At 36.5% G+C, this 25447-nt stretch overlaps 3 protein-coding genes across 9 annotated transcripts in view; 1 reads left to right on the forward strand and 2 right to left on the reverse strand.

Moving 5' to 3' along the window:
• Positions 1–5335, forward strand: part of LOC145684416 (uncharacterized) — a 270639-nt gene extending 265304 nt beyond the window's left edge. For all 7 annotated transcript variants that reach the window (XM_081756748.1, XM_081756749.1, XM_081756751.1 and 4 more), the window contains one exon: positions 2612–5335. In XM_081756748.1, coding sequence (XP_081612874.1) covers positions 2612–3974 — 1363 coding nt within the window. In that variant the 3' untranslated portion in view covers positions 3975–5335. The remainder of the gene's footprint in view (positions 1–2611) is intronic.
• A 3164-nt stretch (positions 5336–8499) lies between these two features.
• LOC145683218 (uncharacterized) lies at positions 8500–13658 on the reverse strand. The gene is made up of 2 exons (XM_081754584.1): positions 11454–13658; positions 8500–8544 (listed from the first exon to the last, which is right to left on the reverse strand). Exons 1-2 carry the CDS (start codon positions 13656–13658, stop codon positions 8500–8502), a joined length of 2250 nt encoding a protein of 749 aa, XP_081610710.1.
• A 48-nt stretch (positions 13659–13706) lies between these two features.
• LOC145683219 (uncharacterized) lies at positions 13707–14333 on the reverse strand. The gene has a single exon (XM_081754585.1). It carries the CDS (start codon positions 14331–14333, stop codon positions 13707–13709), a length of 627 nt encoding a protein of 208 aa, XP_081610711.1.
• Positions 14334–25447: the final 11114 nt, after the last annotated feature.

The following is a 25447-nucleotide window of genomic DNA, read 5'->3' on the forward strand; positions in this document are numbered from 1 at the left end:
TCCGCGTGTCTCTAATTTCTAGCCTCTTAGAGACATTTTCGTGCGTGATGTTTCTGTTTATTGTCCTAAAGGTATTTCAGTTTGACGTCCTACAATAATGCCTTTTATCTTCAGGGAATCAGTTTTCTGTCGTTTAACAAGCAATATGATATCCATTTCATGAAACATGAAAATCCTTTTATGCGCTCGTAATCTCTCTTCTAGTTGTGGCTAAGCGGTTAGCATACGCGCCTTTCGCGTGGGAGACCCGGTTGGATACCCGGCGGGAGCTCATGTTGTTTGGATTACAAATTAATCACTAGGTCTCATCTCGTAGCCTCGCTGCTGAAACATATGTTAAACTCAAAATCAACTCAACTTAATGTCTCCTCTGCTTCAAGAGCTACACAAGTTTTAAATGTTGCTTAGCAACAGCTGCATTATTTTTTTCGTAAATTAATCACATATATATTATCTTTATCTAAAGCAGTTGTTATTCGGACGTCTTCTCGTAATGTCGAAACTCTACATTATTTGAACTTGATATAGTTTATTGGCATAATATTTGTTGTACAGACTTCCTTTATTTCGTGTAACACTCATTGCCCTTATTTATATGTGCATTATTTTAAATATTAGTGTTTCGATAGTTGTCACATAACGCAAAGACCATCATATTTTCGAGTCAACAGAATTTTCTCTAAATTTTTGGTGCTAGCATTTTTTTTTTCACATTCTAATAATTAACGTGCACTATTGTCTAGTTTCATTCAAGCAATGTAATTCTGAAATTTCATTATACATTTTTCCAAACAGGAGTTTGTTTTGCGAATTAAATCTTTTCCTCTCCAATGTTTAGTTATTTTGTTTAACGCCCGCCAGTAGATCCTTTCTTTGAAGTAGTAGTTGTTCAACAACTGTTCAAACATCCATTAATTTTCTGTGCTACACATGTTTCACCAGTCACTTACATATTGAACCATATCATTGACTTTCGTATTGATGTTCGTAACCTCTTTTTCCTAAGGAAGTTTGTATAAAAATCCTTGTCTATAAACACTCCGTTCTTCAATACAAACAAAGCATTTCAGTAGAATTGTTAGGTGTATTATATCTTTATAATCATTTAACATGCAATGCTATACCATCCTTTCTCTTACAATAAATATTTTCTTAAAAGATTCGTCATGCATATTTCTAAACGGTGCTCTACTTATGAAATCAGACATTTTTCACCAATGTTCAGGGTAAGTTTCGTGATTCTATATTATCATTGAAGCTTTCTTCGTAAAATATATCTTTAATGATATTACAGTGTGTAAGTTGTCATATATTTCAGATATCATTATACCTTTCATTACGTGTTTTCAATCACTCATTTCCTTCCGATACATAGTAGGTTTTCGTCAATGTTTATTATATGATCTTGCTTTATTATAGCCGGACCCCCATTCTTATAGAATACATTTTTCTGGAAGTAATAGATTTCCAGCAGTTTCGTCAAACACATGTCCAAGATCTAAATATTCATTTTGAGCAAGATGTGGTGTAAAAACCTGCCTTGTTTTTTGCCTCAACTTCTTTTTCAATAACTTTTCAGAAATCTTGTAAGATGTATTGCCATCTTTTCGACTTTCGAAGTATTTTTGTAAAATTTTCGTATGTATTTATTTTAAGGATCTGTATATTTCTACAGTTAAAAAGATGTCAACCTGGCTAAGGGACACTTATCTCGTGGTTTCTTAGAACTTTTTGGAAGAAATATTAATTAGACATTTTCATTTGACTTTGCGCAAATCATAAACTTATTTGAATCCACGTGTAAATGTTTCGACAGCACTAGTGTATATAAAGTAATTCTTAGACTTAGTTGATACGAAAAAGTCGAGAGGGACATTTCGGTGGATATTAGATTATTCCTCAAGAATTTGTTGAGTGTTAGAATTAAAATGAACTCTATTACCTATTACTGTCACAATATGATCTTATGTATATGGACCGGAAAATAAGGAGATACGAGAAAAATACAAACATCCAAAATTATAAGTTCATATATGAGACCGGAAGACATTTTAACGTTCCCTAGTAGTGTTGAAATAGCCGTTTGGGACCCTACATTTCCGAACTAGAAGTTTTGATGCCTTAATTTTATCCACAGGAAAACCTTATAACAATTTAATAATAAAAATGTTTCAATGTCAATACTTGGCCGATGTGAAGTTCAAACAGCAGTCTGAACAGACTAGATTCCCCAAATCACCGGAGGTTATATATGTATATGTTCGGTTGTAGAGGATATTCTTGAGTTTTCCATACGCTTCACGAAAAATGCATTTACATTTTACACTCGCTACCATTAATCACGGACTCATTATAACTTGATTATACCAGTGCAAGGTCCACTAGTGTCATTTTCAGCCTATAGTTATCGTTTCTTATTTGGTGAAAAAGAATCCTCGAAGCACTATTTTTTTACTTTCACACATTTCTGTTTCTTTCTTGTGAGATTAACTTCGAAGTTGTATATACTAAACATGATAATTCTTACTTTCTTCTATGCAGCGGTAAGGTTATTTTATTGAAGCTAATATAAAATATTCGTTTTTCATTCCATTTATTTATTTATTTACAGAGGCACCTTTAAAGCTTGCATTTCGTTGGTACCTGAAGTATCTACAAAGGCACATACAACTCTAAACGGTAGCTTCCGCCAAGGTAGTGAAAACATCTCAAAAGATTTTGAGGAATGTGAGAATAGAGAAGCATCTGTAACAACAATACCTTCTGAAAGTGACATATTTTCGTGTTTCTATTGTGGAAAAATATTCATCCAAAGACAGGAGTGTGTAGCTCATATAAAGTTTCATTCGCATTCTGCTGAAAATTTTACTTGTGCAGAATGTGGTAAGCAATACTCAGAGTGCAAACTATTCGGAATACATATCAGGAATCATTATCAACACAAACGATTTCCGTGTCATAGTTGTGAAAAGAATTTCCGAAAAAGAAGTGTCTTAAGGAATCATATGGTAAGCCACACAGGCGAGAAATCCTTTTTATGCCACCTGTGTAACAAACGAATAGCGCTTCGTTCTAATCTTTATAAACACATAAAAAGTGTTCACTCTGTGAAGGAAAGAAAGTTTTCTTGTGCAGTGTGCGGAATGAAATTTTACGAAAAAAAGGGTCTAAGAATGCATGTGAATTCTCGACATTCACAAGAAACTTACGAATGTTTGGATTGTGGAAAAAAATTTTCATTAAAACGTTACTTACAAGTACACATGAAAATGCATTTACCCCGAAAGTTTTCTCAATGTAATGAATGCGGTAAACTATTTCTGTCCAAAGCATATCTCTCAAAGCACATGAAAATTCACTTCCCCATAAAGATTTTTTATTGCATGCAATGCAATAAGCACTACTCAAGACACTCAACACTGAGAAATCATATATCGCATGTTCACTTAGGTGAAAAAATCTACTCCTGTTCATACTGTGATAAAAGGTTCACTATGAGACATAATCTTACTTATCATATCAAAAGTGTACATTCGAATGACAAACCTAAGTTCCTTTGTTCCAAATGTGGAAAGGAATTTTACGACAAATTGTATTTAAACAGACACATTAAAACAGTACATTCTACTAACGCAAGTAGTCTTTCCGTTTGTCAGCTGTGCGGAAAAATTGTTACTTATATAACTCAACACATGAGAAGGCATTCAACTGATAGAACAATTTACACGTGTGATATATGTAAAATGAATTTTTTGGAATTCTCTTATGTGAAAACTCATGTAATAAATCATTTTGAAAGACAAACATCTACTTGTTCTGTTTGTCACAAGGAATTCGCGAGTAAGTTATCGTGCAGAAACCATATGAAAGCAGTTCATTTGAGGGAACAGACATTCGTTTGCTCAGTTTGTGAAAGAGTATTTACAGCCAAAGCAACTCTTTCTAATCACATGCGTACACATGTAGGAAAATAAATCCGTTCTTACATCGAATACAAAAATATTGTACCGAATTAATTGTGTTCATAATGTGTACACAATATTGTTAATTTATTCGTCGTTTTTGTAAGTAGCTTCTCAAAACACGAACTTCGACAGCCTCGTTACAATTCACTGTACGTGAGGGGTTGTCGAATGGTCCTTATAGGGAAAAAAAATTGAAGAAAATAGTTGTAATATTTCTCGCTACAATCTAGGGTTGATACTCAATTTGAATTGTAACTTTGAACACAGTTTTGAAACAATAATCTACAAAACCAAAATCTGTGATACGAACATAGAGATTAGTTTTATTTGAAATAACTTTTTATCAAAATCATAAATGATATTATTTCCCTGTATGGAAAATCAAATCCACGAGAACTCGCTCAGCAGATAGAACAATATGCACGTGTGATATATGAACATTATTTGTTTTTTTTTTTTCTTTTTTTTTCAATTTCTATTCTCTAAGTACTCATGTGATGAACTATTTTCAAAGACATATTTACTTGTTTTGTTTGTCACAAGCGATTCGCGAGTAAGACATGCGGTAGAAACCATACGAAAGCACTTATTTAGGGATCCAACATTCATTTCCTCAGTTTGTCATTTCTTCCGACCTGGACTCGAACCAGATCTTCCATGTTGCCGGCCGGGTATGCTGTCCATTACAGCACCAGACAAAGCAGAAAATTAACATAAACTGGTGGTGTAATGGACAGCATAACCGGAAGGTCCGGGTTCGAGGTCCTATCAAGATGATTGCCAGTTTTTCAGTAGTTATTTAAATATTTTAAGGGCTTTGTGAAGAAATGGATTACATCTAAAATTATAAGCAGATTTTCATATAACTGACCTGAAATAGAGTACATACAGCGGGTGTTAAGAAAAGAAATGAAAGTTGGATATTCAAGTTAAGAATAAAAAGTGTTAATGTTTTTGATATTATTAAACTGTTTCCAAAAATAAAACTTTATTGTATTTGACAAGCATTATTCTTGTTTGTACTTATTCCATTACTGTTTTCTACTTTTGTGTTTTACCAACACATAATATCATTGCATGGTAGAACATAAAAGCAATACACGCACTTACATTTGAAATTTTTAGATAAAAAATAGCAGAAGGTTGCATATTTTTAAATAATTTTAGTTAGAATGTTAATAATGTTAAATGTTTTGTTACCTTCGTGTGCATAGTTTGCGTTCCAGTAATAGCTACTTGAAAGATTCAATTGGTTTTCATGTTCGACTATGCTTCTTTCTTTTTGTACAATAAAATTAAATTTAGTAGTTTTTAGTAAGTTGCGAAAAATGCTGTATTTTTTAACTAATAAAGAAATAAATAATGAGTAATTATTATAATTTCTTTGTCATGATCCTTCTCGCATCGAATGACCGATTAAAGAGAAATAAATGAAATTATATGTTCTTCTTAAACGAATTCATAAATATTCATTGTACATTTCGTGGTAAGATACATTCCAAGCGTATTTTCCTACCTTTCTCATTTCGTAATGATTATTTGTATGTAAATGTACACAAGGTAAGTCTACTGTTCTTAGTGTTGATTTGTAAGTACAAATTATTTTAACTATTTGAAATAACTTCTAAATTTTGCTTTGTAAACAATGATTGCAGCTTTTCTTGACTGTTACTGTTCAACAAATTTTGATCGAAAGTATGTATATTCTATGAAATTGCGATTTTTACATTCATTTAAGCATAATATGAAAGGAAATGATAATAGAAGAATTTTCTTAGCTCAGGTTGTGAAAACAACGCCCTTGTACAACAGTAGCTGTATATATACAAATGTATTAATATTTATAGAACATTTAAGCAAATTCCTTGTAAAAACATACATTTCACTTTTTTTATCTATTTCACTGTGATGTGATAAGCTGGTGAGTTAAGAAGTACCCTAACCTATAGATTTCTATAGCCTTGTACTTCCTTTTTCAAAATTGCGCAAATACCAGTTTCACAGCGATACAGAAAATAAAGTAACCGTGGTCAAGTTAAACATTAACAATTCCGTAATAAAAATCAGTATTAACATCAAAACATGAAAAATATGTACAAATATTTTTTTGTGCAAGAATTACACTGCAATGTAGACAAAAGTTTCAAGTGATCCCTTGCACAGGATTATGTTTATTTTATTTTAAGTGTCTTCGCTTGGCTTGCCTTTTGTAGGTTACATCTGGAGCATCCCTTGCAATAGTCCAACAGTAGTCGGCCAATATGTTAGAACTCCACTTTCCCTCATATCTCTTCTCCATGGCTGCAATATCTTGATGGAAGCGCTCACCACGTTCGTCACTTACTGCTCCACAATCTTCGGGAAAGAAGTCTAGATGTGAATGAAGAAAGTGGAGTTTCAGAGACATATTGCAACCAAGATTTTCGTAGCACAATAACAACTTTGCTACCAGTTGTTTGTAATTTGTTGCTCGGTGTCTTCCCAAGAACTGTGAACAAACACTTTTCAAGCTTTCCCACGCAGCTTTCTCCTCACCTTGCAGAATTTCGTCGAGCTTGTGATCTTTGAATAGTTGCCTAATCTGTGGCCCTATGAAAACACCCTCTTTAACTTTGGCATCACTTAATCGAGGGAATTGTCCTCTTAGGTACTTATAGGCCTCATCCTCTTGGTTCATGCTCTTAACAAAACTTTTCATAAGATCTAATTTAATATGTAGAGCGGGAACCAAAATTCGGTTACGATGATCTACCAGTGGTTCATGCTGCAAATTTTTCACTCCCGGCTGAAGAGTTTCTCTGGTACTCCAATCACTTTTGCGGTAATGAGATCCACGATCTCTACTGTCCCATTCACATATAAAGCAACAATACTTTGTATACCCTAACTGCATACCTAGCAACAGTGCTATTACTTTAAGGTCACCACAAATGAACCACTGAAAATCGTAATATTTAATGGCTTGAAGTAAACGTTTCAAGTTTTCATAAGATTCCTTCATATGAACTGCGTAACCTACAGGAATTGAAGGAAGTTCATTTCCAATATGTAAAAGCACTGCCTTTAAACTCACCTTGGACGAATCTATAAAGAGCCTCCACTCCGTAGGTTCGTAATTAATTTTACGTGCCCTCATGAGACCATTTACATCTGTACATGCCACAAGTGTGTCTTCCATAGTAAAAAATGAAGTGAACATCATCTCCCTTTTCCGATACACTGAAATATTTACTTTTTCCTGCAATAAATTCCATTGCTTTAAGCGTGACGCTAAAATTTCGGCTTTGCTTTTCGAGAGGTCCAAGTCTCTGATTAGATCACTTAGTTCCTCTTGAGTAAGTCTATGTGGTTCACATGGAGGTTCTTCTACAACAAACGTAAGGTCCTTAGAAGTACTTGATTCAGGAGCTTCAAGTTCTTGATCATCATCAGAAAAAAGATCGTAATCTTTAGGTGGGTCAGCAACAGGTAGTCCTTTTCCATGTGAAACAGGGCGCATTGCAGAAGGAATGTTAGGATAGATCAAGGCCCGCTTCTTCTTCGTGGAAATTCCCTTCTTGACGGAAGAAACCATACAAAAATAACAGTCTCTGATGTGGTCGCTTGGCTCCCTCCAAATCATGGGCACTGCAAAAGGCATTGAGTGCCCCTTTCCATTAATTCAATTTCTTAGATTGCTGGCACAAGTGTTACACACAATATGGGGTGCCCAAGATTTATCTTGGTCTCCAATTTTACAACCAAATTAATATCGATAGGCTTTTCTTATTAGAGGTGTTATAGTCTGCTTTTGTGAGGAAAATGTCACTTCCCCACACATACGTAGCAGACGCTATCCGCACTGTTTACACAATTTCGCGGCATTTTTGTTTATTGAAATCCTCAAAATGTCACTTGAAATAGTTCCGACAACTATTTAAAAATATACATTCGAAATACCAGTATTTTTGTGTACTTGTTGTATTTTTATGTCCTGCATTACACAAACGTCACACCCAAAACGCTGATAACTGCATTAAACCTGTCTTTTCTAACAATAGTAGAACACTACTGAGATAAGGAACACAATGAAACCAAGCGTTCATATAGTTTCTCCAGTGTTGCCGTTCAGGGTAACATTTTACCCCAAACGAAGCGAATATATTTATTTTTAAAGCGTTATTATTATACATGCCTCTAAAACGAAAAGTAGAGCCAATATTCGAAAATAACTTTCAAATTCGTGATCAGCACCACAAAATCAATAAGAATTAGCTGATTTTGTTCAATTTACATTTTCGTTGTTGAACAGTGTAATGTATGCTGCTTACAGATTTTCGTAGTAAACGTAAGGATTCCGTGTATTTGTACTATATATTATTCATGAGGTCAAGTGTAGAGGAGATTTTGGATTGAAAAGTTTATCTCAATGTAATAACCACCATGAAAGGAAAACTGTGGGATAAGGTTACCGGATTTTCATAACTAGAATTCAAATCCAACAAAACAGTTCGAATTTCTTACTGGAACCAGAATATAATTCCAAAAAAGCATGCTAGACTTTCTTGCTAGAACCAACAAACCGTGCTGGAATTTTTTGCTGGAACCAAAATACTCCATAATTAAATATTGAATTCTTCGCTGGAAAGAGCATATATATCATCCAAAGTTCGCTAGATCCAGCATGAGATCTTGCAAAACATGGTAGAATCCCTTGCTAGAACGAGCAAAGAAGTCAAGCAAAACAAACTATTTTTTTTGCTGGTCCCAGCGTATAAATCCAACAAATAGTGCTCCACTATTATAACAACACAAGGTGGACGTTATACCGATTATCAGAAAAAATGTTGGACTTTTTTCTGATCCAGCAAAATATCATTGCTGGATTTTCTGCAACTCTTTTGCTAGAAAATTTGGAGTTCATGTTCGTCAAGCAATAATTTCCAGCAAAAATTTCAACCTGGGAATTGATCATACATAGACCAGTATGACGGAAGGAATCCCATTGACTCTGGTTGGAAGCGATCGATTACGAGAGGAGCCTCGACAATAATTCCGCTAGTCCATAACTAGATAAAAATCGTCTTTGTGGAATTCTCTACGATGTAAACCGCAGGAAGAAAGAGATTTCAAATAACATGAATGTCTAACCGATGTTCTCTCTCACCGAGGCCAGAGTAACATATACTCACATGAAAAATAGGTTTATTCGGAATTAACGATGGCATGTGAAATGTTCATGGTGATCATTACATCAATACATTTGAGAAAGATTTCGTATCCAATAAAGAAATGTAGTAGAATATATGTAGAAACATTCGGTTAACTTAATCGTCCGGACTGATTTTCGAGCTCTTCCCCAATATGGTTGTCATATTTAAGATCCACCATAGCGCCAATCAGTCTGTTTTGTTTTACGACCAACGCTTCTTATGACTTGGGAAAACTTACTTAGAGCTTTCAGATTAAGACCAATTCCGAAGTAGTGAAAATGCTGTTTCACCATGAATTCATATTTTCTGTTTGTCATGAATTTGTTTCAAGAAACCATATAGAAAGAAAAAAGCATTATTAGGTATATCAATCAAAACAATTGTATTCCCAGTTTATTCTATAAACATAACCATGAGGTAAATCAAATGAATTAGAAGTTCTAAATTAATCCTACATCGTGTAGCCGAAGTCCGGATACCATTCCCTTATCATTTTTTTTAATTAGAAAAATTTCAACAATTGAAACATTTCCAAAATTTTGGATGAAATCGATCTCAAATAAATTTTATCACCTCTTCTCAACAGCGAGAACTCCAATTTTACGAGTGTATACTTTTTTTTCTTTTTAACAGAGAGGCTTGTTTTCTTCCGTTCTTTCTAAAAGAAATATGTAAACATTTTTATTTTTATTAGCTGTAATATTGTTCGAAGCGTTCCATCACAAACCCTTTAATATAGCGTTGGTGCCCATATATACAGAGGTTGGACAAAAAATCTATAACGTTTGCAAAAGTGTAAAATTCATACCTAGTATAGTGTGGGGTCTCCTTTTGCGTCCAAAATAGCTTGGATCCGACGTTGAATGGACGTATACAGCTCCTGAGTCGTAGTGTGTGGAATTTTGTACCATTGTTCCTCCGAAACACGCTCCAGTTTCTTAAGGGATGCTGGTGGAGAGTAATGAGACCGAACCTGCTTTTCTAACTCAGACCACAATGGCTCAATTATGTTCAGATCTGGTGATTGTGGGACCCAGGACAGGTGTGATAGCTCCTTGTCATGCACCTCAAACCTTGATTTCACCGTTTTTGCAGCGTGACAGGGTGTCAAATCATCATCTTAGATGCCACCACCATCAGGGAAGAATATTTAGGCCATGGGTAGAACCTGGTCCCCCAAAATGGCATACGCCTTAGCATTCATCATTCCATGCTGGGCTATGATCGGATCTGCAAGAAACCACGATATCAAAGCCCATACTGTAACAAAACCACTCCGTGCTTTACAGTTGAGAGCAGACAGTCTGTATCTTAGGCTTGCGACGGTGTTCTCCATACGTAAACACGACTGGTTGTTGGAAGTAAGGTGAAAGTCGATTCATCGGACCACATTACGTGTTTCCACTGCTCACGTGTCCACGCCTTGTGGTCCTTGCACCACTGGATACGACTCTTCGCATTTACTGCTGTGACCAGGGGTTTGGCGATAGCGGCTTTGCCATGAATTTTAATTTTATGAAGTTACCGTCGCACTGTTTACGATGAAACTGGGTTCTGTAGACCGGAATTGAGTTCAGACGTAGTTTTCATTGCAGTGGTCTTCTTACTACCTACTACAATCCATTTTAATGCCCTCTGGTCCTTAAGTGACAGGATTGATTTTCGAACGCTGTTGTGCTTTGCAGATTCGTTTGCCCAGAATTGGGTATACCCTCGTGATATTGGACACAGTGCCTTTCGATATCCCCAAAATATTCGCCACTGAAGCTCCAACCAGACAGGCACCAACGATCATGCCTCTTTGGAACTCTGTTAGGCCCCCTATTTTACCGCACCACTTTCACACCATGACACTCACAGGTGAACTGGTTACTAGTTTCTCAACCATCTGTATGTATATGTGTGAGTGTGTGCGCGTTGATAAACCCGACAATCTTTGTAGTTCGATCGGTCTACAGAGCAGCATTCTGAGCAGCTTTTGCAAACCGAGCAATTTTTTGTGGTTACTCGAACTGTTTTTTACTTTTAAGGCGTACAGGACCCTTATAGGGCTCCCCGCGAGTTCTTTTGCCTTCTCTCGTTTATACGGATGTAGCCGGTAAAGTGTGTGTTCAGATTTAAAAACTTCGTTTCTCGGGTGGTGTGTGTTGCGACCGCAGTGCCATCTACTTGTGTGTTGCAAATAGGAACTAGAGCAATCCAGCCTGACTGCAGCTGCGTTCTCCAATGTTGCGAAACAAGTATTTGTTGAAATGATAAAAAGAAAAAAACAGCTACAGCATACAAAAAAACCTACAGCAAGCAAAAAACAGCAGGGATCAAATAATTTTGCTACTTCGGACAGTATAATTCGCTTCGTCAGCACTGAGTGGGGTTTTGAAGGGCACACTCTAAAACCGAATTCGTCCGCGGAGGGAGACCACTCGACACCAAGCGTTTTAAGTGTGTCGTCAGTGTCAAAACGAAAGGGTACATTCGTTTCACGCATATGAGCTGGGATAGCCTCTAACACTTCAATCTCATTTGAGGACCACTTCCGCAATTCAAAACCTCCTCTTCTCAGTAGCTCGATCAGTTGTCGTTGAAGCTCGATGGCTTCTGGCACCGAAGCCGCCCCTGAAAGGAGGTCATCCATAAAAAAGTCCCGCTTGACCACTGGAGCCGCCAGGGGAAAGTGCTCACCCTCATCTTCTGCCAGCTGTTGTAGACAGCGTGTCGCCAGGAAAGACGCACTTGCAGTACCATATGTTACCGTCCGTAAACGAAAGTCCTGAATGGGCAAATCCGGCGACTCACGCCACACAATTCTCGTGTAATCGCTGTCCACCTTGTTTACTAGCACAGCACGATACATTTTCGCTATATCAGCACACAGGGGAATCTTGTGGCCTCGAAATCGCAGTAATAGTGGCAATATGTCCTCTTGGAGTTTGGGCCCGATCATAAGCTTATCATTTAATGACACACCAGATGACGTTTTGGCACTAGCGTCAAACACAACTCTTAATTTTGTAGTTGAACTACTTGGCTTCATCACTGCATGGTGGGGCAAGTAGCAACTCTTCTCTGGGGAAACATTTCTCTCTCCTATTGGCACGATCTCCATGTGACCTAGATCAAGATATTCCCGCATAAAATCCCGATATTGCTCTTGTAGGGCAGGTGACTTTGCAAGCTTGCGTTCACTGTGCAAAAGTCTTCTAACAGCAATGTCTCTAGATGCACCGAGAGTCTTTACACTATCCTTGAAGGGTAGGCTTACCGTGAATCTTCCGTGTTCGTCCCGGTAGTATGTGTCTTTGAAATGTTGCTCGCACCTTTTCTCATCTAGTGTGAGGTGTTTCTGGGGCGGAAGCTCTTCTATTTCCCAAAACCTCTGCAAACTGATTTCAACCTCACAAGCGACATGGTGAGATGTAACTGTAACACTACGTCCAATAGAAGCGATGCTCCCTGCGACGATCCAACCGAGAGCAGTTTCTATCGCTACGGGCGATCCAATGGGTCCCACTCGTTTTCCACTACACAATAATAAAGGAAACACGTCTCCACCTAGCAATATATCCACAGGGCCCACCACATTGAACGTTGGGTCCGCGAGCTTGATACCGCTTAAGTGATTCCACAAGCTTGGGTCCGGAACTGGTGCCTTTGGGAGATTAGATGTAACCTTGGGCACAACTACTGCTCTGGTGCTGAAAGTTTCGCTGTCATCACCTACCGCTTGAAATTCTAAATCCGTCACTGCACGAGAAGTGCCCACACCTGCACCCGTTATTCCAGAAATCACTATTTTCGTCTTATGTTTTGTTAGTCCCAGCTTTTGAACACAATTTTCTGTGACAAATGACGTCTCAGAGGCGGAATCGAGCATTGCACGGAATGGGCGCCAAACATCGTTTCTGTCTTTCACCTTTATAATTGCTGTTGATAACAACACATGCGGAGTGTTTCTCTCGGCTGCAACATGTGAAGAAACAGCTTGTTCTCCGTCAGGTGACACCGACGTACTTCGGGGCTCACTACGCTCATAATGAAGTAATGTGTGGTGTCGCTTATGGCACACACGACAACTAAATGAGGAACACTGGGTACTTTTGTGAGAACCGCGTAAACAATTGAAGCATAGCTCTTTACTCTTCACAAACGACACACGATCTGCTACAGAGCGTTTTTGAAAATCAGGGCACTTATGGAGAGAGTGTTTAGCATTACATAACTCACAGGGGTTTAGTTCACTCTGGGTCACTGTATGATGTGTCACTGCTTGTCTCTTTTCTCGTTGCCTCATTGTATCACTCGACGTCGTAGTCTTCCCTCTGCTGCCGCTAGAGACTGCGAGCGCGCGCGCGCGATGATCCAAGAAGTCCGTTAATTCTTTAAATGAGGGTTGCTCATTTGATTTTTGCGCTAGTTCCCACTGCCGACGCGATTCGCTATCGAGTTTTTCGGTAGTGTGGTACACGAGAATAGCGTCCCAATGCTCTACGGGTTGCTCCATCACTTTTAACGAACGCGTACACTCGACCGTTGTATCGATTAATTTACGCTATGCAGTAGCCGATTCCTGCGAAATGACCGGTTGCGTGATTAACCGCTTTAAAATCGAATTCACGATATCACGCTTGTTTTGATAGCGAGAGTTCAGAATGTTCCACGCTTCCTGATAATTAGTATCAATAATTTGCATAGCCTGGATTATTTGCGCGGGTTCACCTTTTAGACTTGTTTTCAAATACTGCAGCTTCTGAGCTCCCGAGAGCTTCTCGTTGTTGTGCACCGATGCAGTAAACAAGTCCTTAAATGATAACCACTCGAATAAGTTCCCACTAAATGTTGGCAACTGTAATTTCGGCAGTTTCATTTCACTACACGCTTGAGTTTCACTATTGGGAGGGGATTGTGTTGTAGCTTGCAGATCCATTAGGGACACACTTAGTTTTACAAGTCTACTTTCCATTTCTGCGAGCTCTTCTTCTTCTTTAATAAATTCTTCATCGTTGGAAACTGCAGCTATTTCGTCCAAAAGTTGAGAACAGTCTTGTTGTAACTCGTTGACCTTCCCGCTATGAACCAATATGGCGTTCGCGTCGTTCTGAGACAGCAGGCTCACTGCCTTTTCCTGTCGAGTAATTTTGGCTTTCAAAGTACGTTTCTTAATATTTAAGTTCTCCATTGTTTTGGAATGTCACACACACTACAGAAAACACACTCACAAAAGTTCACCAAAGCTGCACTTTTTGCTTCATCCGGCACTAAAGGAGGACCATGTTTGAGCTTCTTACCAAACGACGGTTTGTCATTTTAAAGCTTTTATTTTAAATATATGAAACTATATAACTACAGCAAATTCAGATAAATATGTAAAATGATATACTCAGTTGTCTACTATTCTCAATTTTGAATTGTTCTCAAGTTTCTTAATGTTTTTAGATGGATAATTTTTCACTCGAAGGATGTAAGAACTCTCACACACACAAAGCTCTTGTCGCGTCTCTCTCTCACTACGGCTGGAGGATGCTAAAAACAATCCCCAAGAAAGGGAGTGGGCGAGCGGTAGGCATAGGCCATCTATTGCCAAAAAAGAAAACTTTCTCACACTACACATACACAAAAACGAAAAGAAAAAATGAACAAATTGCCCATGCACAGGCTCGAACAGAGTGAGTATATATATATATATATATATATATATATATATATATATATATATATATATATAGATAGATAGATAGATAGATAGATACATAGATATAGATTGATTGATTGATATTGTAATTCTGAATGCTTGCTTGGTTTCCAAATGTTGGTAAAATATGCTGTTTAAACATTTTTATTAAATTTTATATATAGAAATTTCTTACGGGATTCTCGTTCCGTCATTTCAAAGAAACGAATTTCTTAACCAATTATATAATTAATTCTTAAAATGAAATAGATTATAGAATGTAATTCATATGTAACTGCAAAACAGATAATCACAATAATTTTAGTAGTACAAATACAGTTGTCACCGTTGGAATTATCTACGTTCCTACCATTATTGCCAACTAGTTAGTGCATCGTAGCAATTTCGTGTGGTGGAGGCGAATTTCAGAACTAAAGCAGGTGAACGAGAAAGGCACAAGACCTAAACGGCACTAGTCCTAAAAGGCAAAGAGACCTAAAATTTAGGACGTGCCTATATTTTTAGGTCTTGTGCCGTTTAGGACTTATGAATGTTACCCGTTCTGTTCAGAAATTTGGGTCAGAGAGAGATGGACCGACGTCTATTACTAACGGTGGTTCGGGATATATTAATAGTACTTCATGTCTTTTCCTACATAATTTCTACATTACTTTACAAACTGGCCCCTTTTCGTCATTTTTAAATTAGTACTCAGTTACTTCTTAGTTCAAATTAAAATGGAACTTTAAAATCAGATTGTTAGTTATATAAAGTACAGTAAACGAATTTTAATTTTTTTAAAACGTTCAAATTATTTAAAACCTAGAAGTAAACCATAATAAATGAATGTAAAGTAATTAGTCATATTAGGGCTGCCCTTAAGTGGTGCGGGGCCCGATCGGAAAACTTTTGCGGGGCCCCTTGTTTACAACTAACCTGCACCAAGGTCTCTAGAACCTATATATATTATACACTCTCCCTGCTGGTCTAGTGGTTAGCGCATGCTCCTGTGATATACATATGTCATAATAATTGTAAATAGCATAGTTTCATTGTCAATTTGGTCTTAAACGAATTGACTTTCAAAAGTCATTTTGGAATTTAAGATTAAGATAATAGGCCTACTTACACTGTGTTAATATGACTGAATAAAACGTAACACCTGTGTATAATTTATGAAAACACGCCCGTTAGTAAAGACATACTTGAAAATGAATGAATGAATGAGAAATAGAAATCACCTTCCTTGTTTCAGTCAGACTAACTGATATACGATAATCTTTTACTTAATGTTTTATTGACATTTTCTGTTGCTGTTTATGCTATTTTTCAAAAATCAGTGACTTCATATTTGAGATAAATATTTATATTGTTTATATATTGATCACTAAAACTTATCACAATTATATTTCAATGATTTAACAATCGTAAATTTCCATCAACTGTGTTCACAGCACAAGAACGAAGATGATTAACATTTTTATTCTGTGAAACAAAAATGTAAATCTGTCGACGTGACGGGTGACTTCAGTATTCTCCCACACATAGGTTACACTAGTGCCGTCTTTCGATTACTTTGTTGCCTTGTAAGGTTACTGAAGAAGCAAGAAATGAAAGGCGAAATCTATTGCACCTAAATTTAAAACTATCGATAACGTAAGTAATAGCAGCCACGGATTAAATTTATATATTTATTTTTACATATATTTTCAGTAATAAACTTTGTAATACTGATAACACATTTCTGAAATTTCAACTTTGAAAAATGTGCAGAGGGAAAATAATGTAATCCTTACTAAATTAAACGTCCTGAAAACGAAAATGCAGTCAGCTTTTTCGGATCACCTTCATGTCAGGTTTTCTGATATGATAATGGTGATCTGTTATTTTTAACTGCTGACAGGAGTAAATGTAATTTGAGACATAAAATAAAAGGTGTTTATGAAGACAAATTCTAAGTTTTAATGAAAGAAATGCATATATGTGATGATAAACATTGCAAACACATCATTCACAAACTCACGAAGGCTCGGACTGGCCAGGGCAGGAGGGCAGGGATCCCTGACGGGGCCCTCTCTCTCACATACACAGCTATATAATAATGGATATTGAATAATAATATGGAAAGTAAGATAAAACATGTCTGCTGTGTTGGAGCGTAATTACTCGCTGTAGTTTCTTCCGTTCCCAGAGTTCGGTGGCCCTGCATTGAATGTAGTCTTGGGGTCCCATTTTGGAATGAAACTAACATTATTCAAAAGTCCTGTTTGGGGCCTAGTAAGAATACATTTCAACAATATGAAGAATGGGGCCCCACCATATTGTGTACGTAAATGTGTATTGGAGTTCCATAAATGTCGAAATGAGACTGCCTTTTATAAAGTCCTGCTGGGCCATCTGTTAGTCGTTTGACAGGTTATTGCAACACTGTGAAGAAATAGAACAGGCCCCAACCCTAAGGCTCCATTACCATGCGTAAATGAGGCTGACAGTTTTATGAAGAAAAACCCCCATCGCAAAGGTTTTACAAGACTTTCTTAAACTTGGACGACGACACTGAACTTATATGTATATCGTTATTAAGTATTCATACGCAAGGTATTCCGGGAAAAGCCGACAAACTTAGCATACGTGTGTTCAGAACCTCAATACAAGAAAAAAAAATCTGCAACTTTGAAAGAAAGGGCTTAATTACGGAGACAGTAATAATAAAAGGGTAAGAGAAATGAGCAGCTCCAGCAATTTCTTTTAATTAGCTCCCTCTCTCTCTCTCTCTCTTCGTAATTATGCGTTTCCAAACTCGCAAAAAACCATTTTTCTTGTATTGAGATCCTGAAAACACATGATAAGATTGTCAGTTTATCCCCGAAACACCCTACATGTTTACTTATAAGCTTGGTTACGAAAAATGATTAACAGCAAAAACAGTTTCGAAATATTTTCTCGTTTCTATGTTGCGGAGTTCTCTTTCAGGAGAAACTAACGGTATATTCTCATCAGGAACGAGTCCCATTTTCTGCTATAATGTTTTCCCATCTGCAAAATGTTCTGGTGAAAACGCTTACCCTGGTCATTGCTTATAGCAGCTAATTTTTCAGAGAAATAATCAAATAAAGGGTAAGGGGAAAGAAAGAAGGAATGTCCATGTATGTGCTTTTTCGAATGCTTTGTCCTATCTGTTGGTTACTCTTGGTACTATTTGACTGTATATGCCATGCATACGTAGATGTAAAAATGTCCATGTAAAAAGGAGCAAAATATGTACCGGTAACTAACCCTATTCTTCTTACGCGGTTTTCAATATTAAATATCGCAGTTTTCTCGAAAATGCAGTTTTGTGACATTCCTTCTTTTTTTTTCTTACCTTTATGAACATGCAGACAGTGAATGAATTTTAAAACATATTTCACGCCTGTACCTCGCAATTTTTCATGAAGGTTGTGCACCAGTATTTCATAGTTTTCTTTTCTTACAAGTAAACTTACCGATGTCGAAATCTAGTTTCTTGACCAAACTTGGCAGAGAAATGTGGAATATCAAGAAAAGAGCATAAGTAAAATTTCCGTCCATAAAGACCCTCGTAGTGGCCATAAACCTGATTGATCTATATAAACCATAACAATGTGTTTCAAGTTTGTAGAAAGGGATGAAAAACAAAAATACATTAACCGACATCGGGAGGATATAAACATGTATTTGATGGTATGCTTATCATGGCCACCATCTTCTATCTCGCTCGACTGTTTTAGACAGGAAGGGAGTTATGTAATATATCATATTGGGCTAGAATTTTGCGAAAAATACAATTGTGAAGTCTATGTTTCCATAAGCTTATAGTTGTAACACATAATGGAATGCACATTGATATGAATTCGTTGGTTCAAAGATTTCTTAACAGCTGTCTTTTTGAAAATAATTCAGGTGAGGAAAACCTAATGTACGCTAATGAGAACATCGTAGAGAGCTATTTATGAAAGGTATAATCAGCTTGAAATCATTATCGATTGCAGACAAAATAAAATGGTGATGATACAATTACAAACCTTAAGGAAGTGATGGAAGAGAGATGACATATTTTCCATTGGATTGGGACGCAGACAAGGTTGGACGACGACAAGCCTGGACACTTAATTTTGGTCGCTCCCGACAAGGTTGGACAACGACAAGGTTGGACGACGACAAGCTTGGACAACGACAAGCTTGGACACTTCTCAATTTATCCTCTTGCGCCAGACTCGAACGAATTCCTGAGGTGTCCAAGCATGTCGTGGTCGATCCCGACAAGCCTGGATACATCTCATTTTGGGTCGTTGACGACAAGGTTGGACGACGACAAGCTTGGACACATTCCTGAGGTGTCCAGGCTTGTCGGGATCGATTTTGGATCGCTGACGACAAGGTTGGCCAACGACAAGCCTGGACACATTCCAATGGACCGATTTGGTGCATTCAAAGCACGTAGATCTGACAAATACAACTGTTTATTCACTTGTACGGGTGTACAAGGGCAGTTAGTGTTATCAATGTACAAGGGCAACTGTTCTCTCTGATTATACTGCAGTGTTATTTTTATACCACCGTGATATTCATAAAAATCGTAAGAAGTACCACAGGCATGAGGGTTCAAACCTATTCAAGCCATCAGGCTTTGGGGCCGCTACGTTTCGACGACTCCGTATCGGCGCCAGCTCAGTTCGGCGAAACTTTTATGTACAAGGGCACACATCCTATTTAATAATTATTTAAGTAAAACGAAAATTTTGTAAATAATAATAATCTCTTTTAATAAAAGATAAATAAATTTAAAATAATTCGAAAATCCTCTAGTAGAGGGCAGTAGCTGACTGGCGAGAATCAGCCAATAGCGATATACATGCGAGCCATGCAACTCTATATTGAAAGGCATGTATGTATGAACTGGAAACGCCTTAACTGGTAGAGTTTCTTGGAACAGACATTTCAAATTGAGTCGTTGATGACAAGCCTGGACACATTCCTGGGGTGTCCGGGTTTGTCGCGGTCGATCCCGACAAGCCTGGACACATCTCATTTTGGGTCGTTGACGACAAGGTTGGACGACGACAAGCCTGGACACATTCCTGGGGTGTCCAAGCTTGTCGTGGTCGATCCCGACAAGCCTGGACACATCTCATTTTGGGTCGCTGACGACAAGGTTGGACAACGACAACCCTGGACACATTCCTGAAGGTGTCCAGGCTTGTCGGGATCGACCCCGAGATGCTTTGACATATCTCATTTTAGGTCGCTGACGACAAGGTTGGACAACGACAAGCCTGGACACAAAAAGTGTCCAGGCTTGTCGTCGTCCAACCTTGGCGCGGTCCCATTGGATTATTCGAGTTAGAACACAAACCTTCATAAGCAGCCACATATTCAGTACTCACTATTATACGTTCGGTTTTCCTGACTTGATTTGTATAAAGAAAGATACATCAACGGGATTTTCTGCAGAAGAGGGTAAAGTTTGTTCTCTGGTTTTGTATTTTTAATATAGCTACAATAAGAAAAAGGATATGCAAGGAAGTAGCACTGAGGACGATTTATTTGATGTCAGCTCAGTATTCACGGTAGTATCACATGATATAATCAGTAAGAACGCTAGAATCTTTTAGTTAGTGAAGTGTTCAAAAAATAGAGGGTGTGTACCCAGAATAATGATATACATTTTTACATAAACTCAAAGAAGAGGCCATACCCTCCCTTGTGGAGTCCATGAATGTACCTCTATTGTAATATGTTGTTGATATACTTGACAGCCAAGAGTAGCAGACATCTTAACGGTACCATAGCCACTTGGCTGGGGGCCTCGCGAACAACATGGCATTTATTAATTACATGTATTAGGAGCAAAATTTAGTCATAGGGACCACAACACACTTGTTTGCTCTCGGGCCTAATATGCTGTTAAAATAGCACTGGATAGTAGATTCGACAGAAGAGTAAATAGGTGGCACTAGCGCGGGGCCCCCTTAGGCACGGGGCCCGATTGGGAGCAATCGATTTATGGCCGGCCCTGAGTCATATGGTTTTTATAATTTGGAAGATAAACAAAGAAATTGACATAAATTCCTTCCAAGGAATTTTATACCAGGGAAAAGCTCGGGAATATTCCCATTTTTATTTTCCTGCCCACCGGGAATATTGCCACTGCCCATCACTAGTTCTAAGATGTATGCTGGCCATATAAATAAATGTAAGTTCGGTGCGCTCAATTGCGTTATTTCCTTTCTGTGCAACCTGACATCTATATTGGAATGACTAGAAGTCCAGGTTTTGCCTTTTTATATCGTTCCAGGGACTTTTGTCTTCAATGTTGCCTGTTTCCGCTTTCTGTTGATAAAGGAATTAAATTTCTTGATATTATTTTCTGCTTTTTTCAGCAGAATTCAACTTTCTTCGTCATCTGACGTTAACGTGTCAAGTAAAAACTGAGTGTACATATATATTTTCCTTAGTTATTCTTATATGTCCTATATTTTCAACCATACAGAACAACAGACATGATTACCGTTTTATATATAATTTAAGGTTTAAATTCCCTGACAGAATGCGCGACGATAAGAGACTTTGAACTGAATAATAACACAAATTCCCTGCTTTTTATCGACTTTTAATATCTTCGTGAATATGATTTTTGTTTGTTAATATTGATCCTAGATATTTGGAGGTATTCCGTTTATCAAAAGTATTATTTGATATTTTAACGCATCCATGATTTGCCGTATTACGATATCGATGAACTGCCATTAATTTAGTTTTTTCTGCATTTACTTTTAAACCCATGTCTCTACAAGCGTTTAATAAAAGACCTCTGCTTCCTTCTATGGTTTTCCTATCATTCCGTATTAAATTCACATCATCAGCATATGCGATGATCTTGTGAATACTATTTAACTCTAGGCTCTGGTTGCTATCTTTGATTTTCCTTATAGGGTATTCCAGAACAAAGTTGAATAATAATGGCGACAACGCATCTCCGTGTTTCTGTCTATTCTCGACCATTCAAACCTTTTATTATAAATGAATTAAATACATTGAAACCTAAACAAATGTAGATAATGTTACATAAAACAACATACGCAGCTACATGGACATAAGCAAGTTAGAAACATAATTGGATCATTAGAAACATTTTTCAAGATAATATAATAAATAAGTAAATACCCTTTTTAGTCATATTGTATCGTTACGCAATGCTAGTATAATTATTCACGTGTAGAAAAGTTAAGCGCTGATGTTTTAGCAGAAAGTGTATTTGCACATTTATAGTTAATAATTAAGCATAGTTTCATACAATAATATGAATTTTGTTTATATCTGTCTGTATATTGAATATTTTTTGTAGATTTTCTTTCATTAGTAATCTTCTAACTATATATTGGAATTGTATACTGTATTTGATGATTTGTAGATTAAACTCACAGTGTTCCGTAATTTTTAGGTTATTTATTCAGTTATCATTTAATAATTTTACATGTATTCCTCTTTATCTGTAATGTTTAATATACTGAATGACGTTACCCTTTAACATATATGAAACATAATAACTTGAATATAATTAAGGAGACTGTACATTACAATTCAAAATTCGTACAATTAGCTTCAGATGTTTATTATATGATTTATCATTAAATGTGTTTATATTTGTTTTCAGCATTCCCTAATGTTAGTCACTATAACGTAAGTAGTTTTATTCTCAAGGAAACTGTTCGATTTCATGTAAGTTATGAATGAAAGAATCCTATTTCACGATGATTTGATGATAAGCTGATACCGTAGTAATTTTCATGTGAAATTCGTTTTTTTTTTTTTTTTGTTTTGTTTTTATTGGATGACTACCTATCTTGGAGATGTTAGTAGCCATTCAGAACTTCATTATTTTAACCATATTTCCATATTATTATATTCAAAATACAATAACCTGTTGTCGTTTTAAAGTGTCGCAGTTTCTAATGATCTAAGTCAACCATATGCCTAACAAATCCTCCAAAATCAATGTAATTTCCTTCCATCCATATAATATCATTGTTTTCCTACGAATTCCTCGTCTTGGGATATATTTACTTCGAAATATCAGCAAATGCTTTAATTTTAATATACGAATATCAAAACAGACTGAATTTTAAATGTGCTTACGTCATTTGGTTGCTAAATCCATGCCATTTCTTTTGAATAAGAAGCAAAAATATACATGGATCATATGTTACATAATATATCAAATCCAAAGTCAAATTACGCGGTGTATGAAACAGAGAATGGGAAGAGCTCTTCAGCATGTGTGTAGACGAGCATTACAGGGCAACAGACATGCTGAGAACCAGGAGAGTGGTACTGTTAGATCGAACACCTCAATTGAAAGTGTTTCTCTCGTCAAAAGTGAAAGTAAAGCGATATTTGTTGAAAAGTATTAATTTTCTTTTAAATTAAATTTAATAGAGAAATACCACAGTATATTTACTAAAAATAAATTACATTAATTTCTGATCTCAACGTGTTATAGTTGTATTGCTTTAATTGTAGTTCAAGATGTCTGCAGGTGTTACACTACTGTAAATGACGAATCATGAAAGTAATAGTGGATTATTTAAGAAAGGTAACAAAGTCAATGTATTTGCTGAATGCATGTCATGATTGTGGTGTTCGTTTTGTAAAAGAAATTTATGTATAGACTCAGTGCTAAATGATTACTTCTGGGTTGTCACAAGAAATAGAAAACTATAAGAAAGTAAGAATTAAAATTATCAAGAACTATCATTTTTGCGTGAACTGTAGAGTTTATTTGCAACCTATATACTAATGCCAGGTGGATAACTTTACAAAATGTACAATATTTGTAATTCGTTAGGTGTTTCCGTTTCTGCTTTTTAGTCGATTCCTGTACATGGTGAATAACGTTATTAGTCAACATAACTTTTGAAACGGTATGCTCTGAATAACATTACTCATCGGAATATTCTTCATTTTGGTACTGTCGTTACAGTCACAAATGACATAACGATACTCTACAAACATACATGTTTCTTACCTGTTTGAGATTGCTAAGATAAAACCAGTTCCAATAATTACTAGTTCTCTCGAAAACCCAAGGTGTGTTGTTCTCTGTTCTTATGTGATGTGATAGGTATTTAAATTATGTACACCATGTATGTATAATCTGACATATTTCAGTTATAATGAATACCACTTCTATAGTTTTCTTTCGATTTTCGGTCATTCTTTATGACGGTATTACTACTTCATCAATTCTGATATTCTTCACATTACCCTCGAATAACGTTATTAACATTCGAAGCGGCAAGGATCTTAAGATGGGCTTAAAAATAATCTCCATTATACTAGTAAACCCCCAGATTTTCAGTCTGATTTTTTAAAAGTCATATTCAAGGTTAAGAACCTACCTTATGGCCCAGATATGCATGTCAGTTGATTTACCTCCTTTGAGAGAGAGAGAGAGATGTCCAAATTATAGGGTGGCTACTTCTATATTACAATACAACACGTCTATGTAGTGTAGAACCGTCCTTTTTTTATTTTGGACTGAAATGACGATAAGCTTTTATGAAATACTTTCACTTATATACTCAAAAATTATAGAAGTAGATTGTTTTTATAAGAAAAGAAAAAGTACATATGAACTGTATGACCAAATTTTTATGTAACATCCATTATTTTTGAGTTAATCAAATATTTATTTGCTTTCAGGCTAAGAGTTTGTACATATTTGTGTTGAGTTACGAACATTTTTTTTTATTTTTTGGTGGGGGATATTCGTGAACGAAGCACGTCATGTGGGTAATTACTGACGAAGCACCTGCCAATTACTAACAATACATTCACATATACATAAAAATGCACTTCCCTAAGAAAAATCAAGCAACAGAATCTAATAAATTAGTAACTTGAACCTACAAGAAACATCGTTCATCAAGGATGGTGCCGATATCGAGACGAAATCGAGATTTAGTGGAAACCAGATTGAAATTTATCATAGAAGGAACTAGAGAGGGGACGGCCCTCCCCAGAAGCAGAACTTGTCCCCCTAGAATTTTTCTACTGGACGAAAATAATATTAATTTATTTCAATTTACACGTTCTAATTCTAGTGATGCTTGCATTCGACATATTTAATAGTGTCTATACTCGTCCGTTCATCGATTTCTTTTTTAAAAATAATATAGTCTGGTGCCTGGATGTAAAAAAAAATGAAGCAATGTGATAGTGGGCAGTATAGCGTCCTCTCAACTTGCGTTATATGTGTTTTCTTTTATTTCAAAGCCTCATTAATGTAAATTATTTATGTATTATTTCAAGTAATAACATAATTGGCATAGTTTTTCTTGTTTATTATTAATATTATCATTTATGAACTGAAGTTTGTACTTAGATTCTTAAGGTATGAACTGTAACGAGGCGCGCACACACAAATTTTTGAGCAACGTGTCGAAAGTTGGGAGGGGTAGAATTTTACAAGACACAGACAACACGTTCTGCATCCGAGTAAACGATAAATAATTTCCAATAGCGGAAGTCGTGAACACCAGGAACACTTTTTACATATTGCTTTCGAAAAGGGAGTATATTTGTGCTATGCTAAAGAAAAA

This window comes from Thermobia domestica, chromosome 4 (genome assembly GCF_964235325.1).
Source record: "Thermobia domestica chromosome 4, izTheDome1.hap1.1, whole genome shotgun sequence".
NCBI lineage: Eukaryota > Metazoa > Arthropoda > Insecta > Zygentoma > Lepismatidae > Thermobia > Thermobia domestica.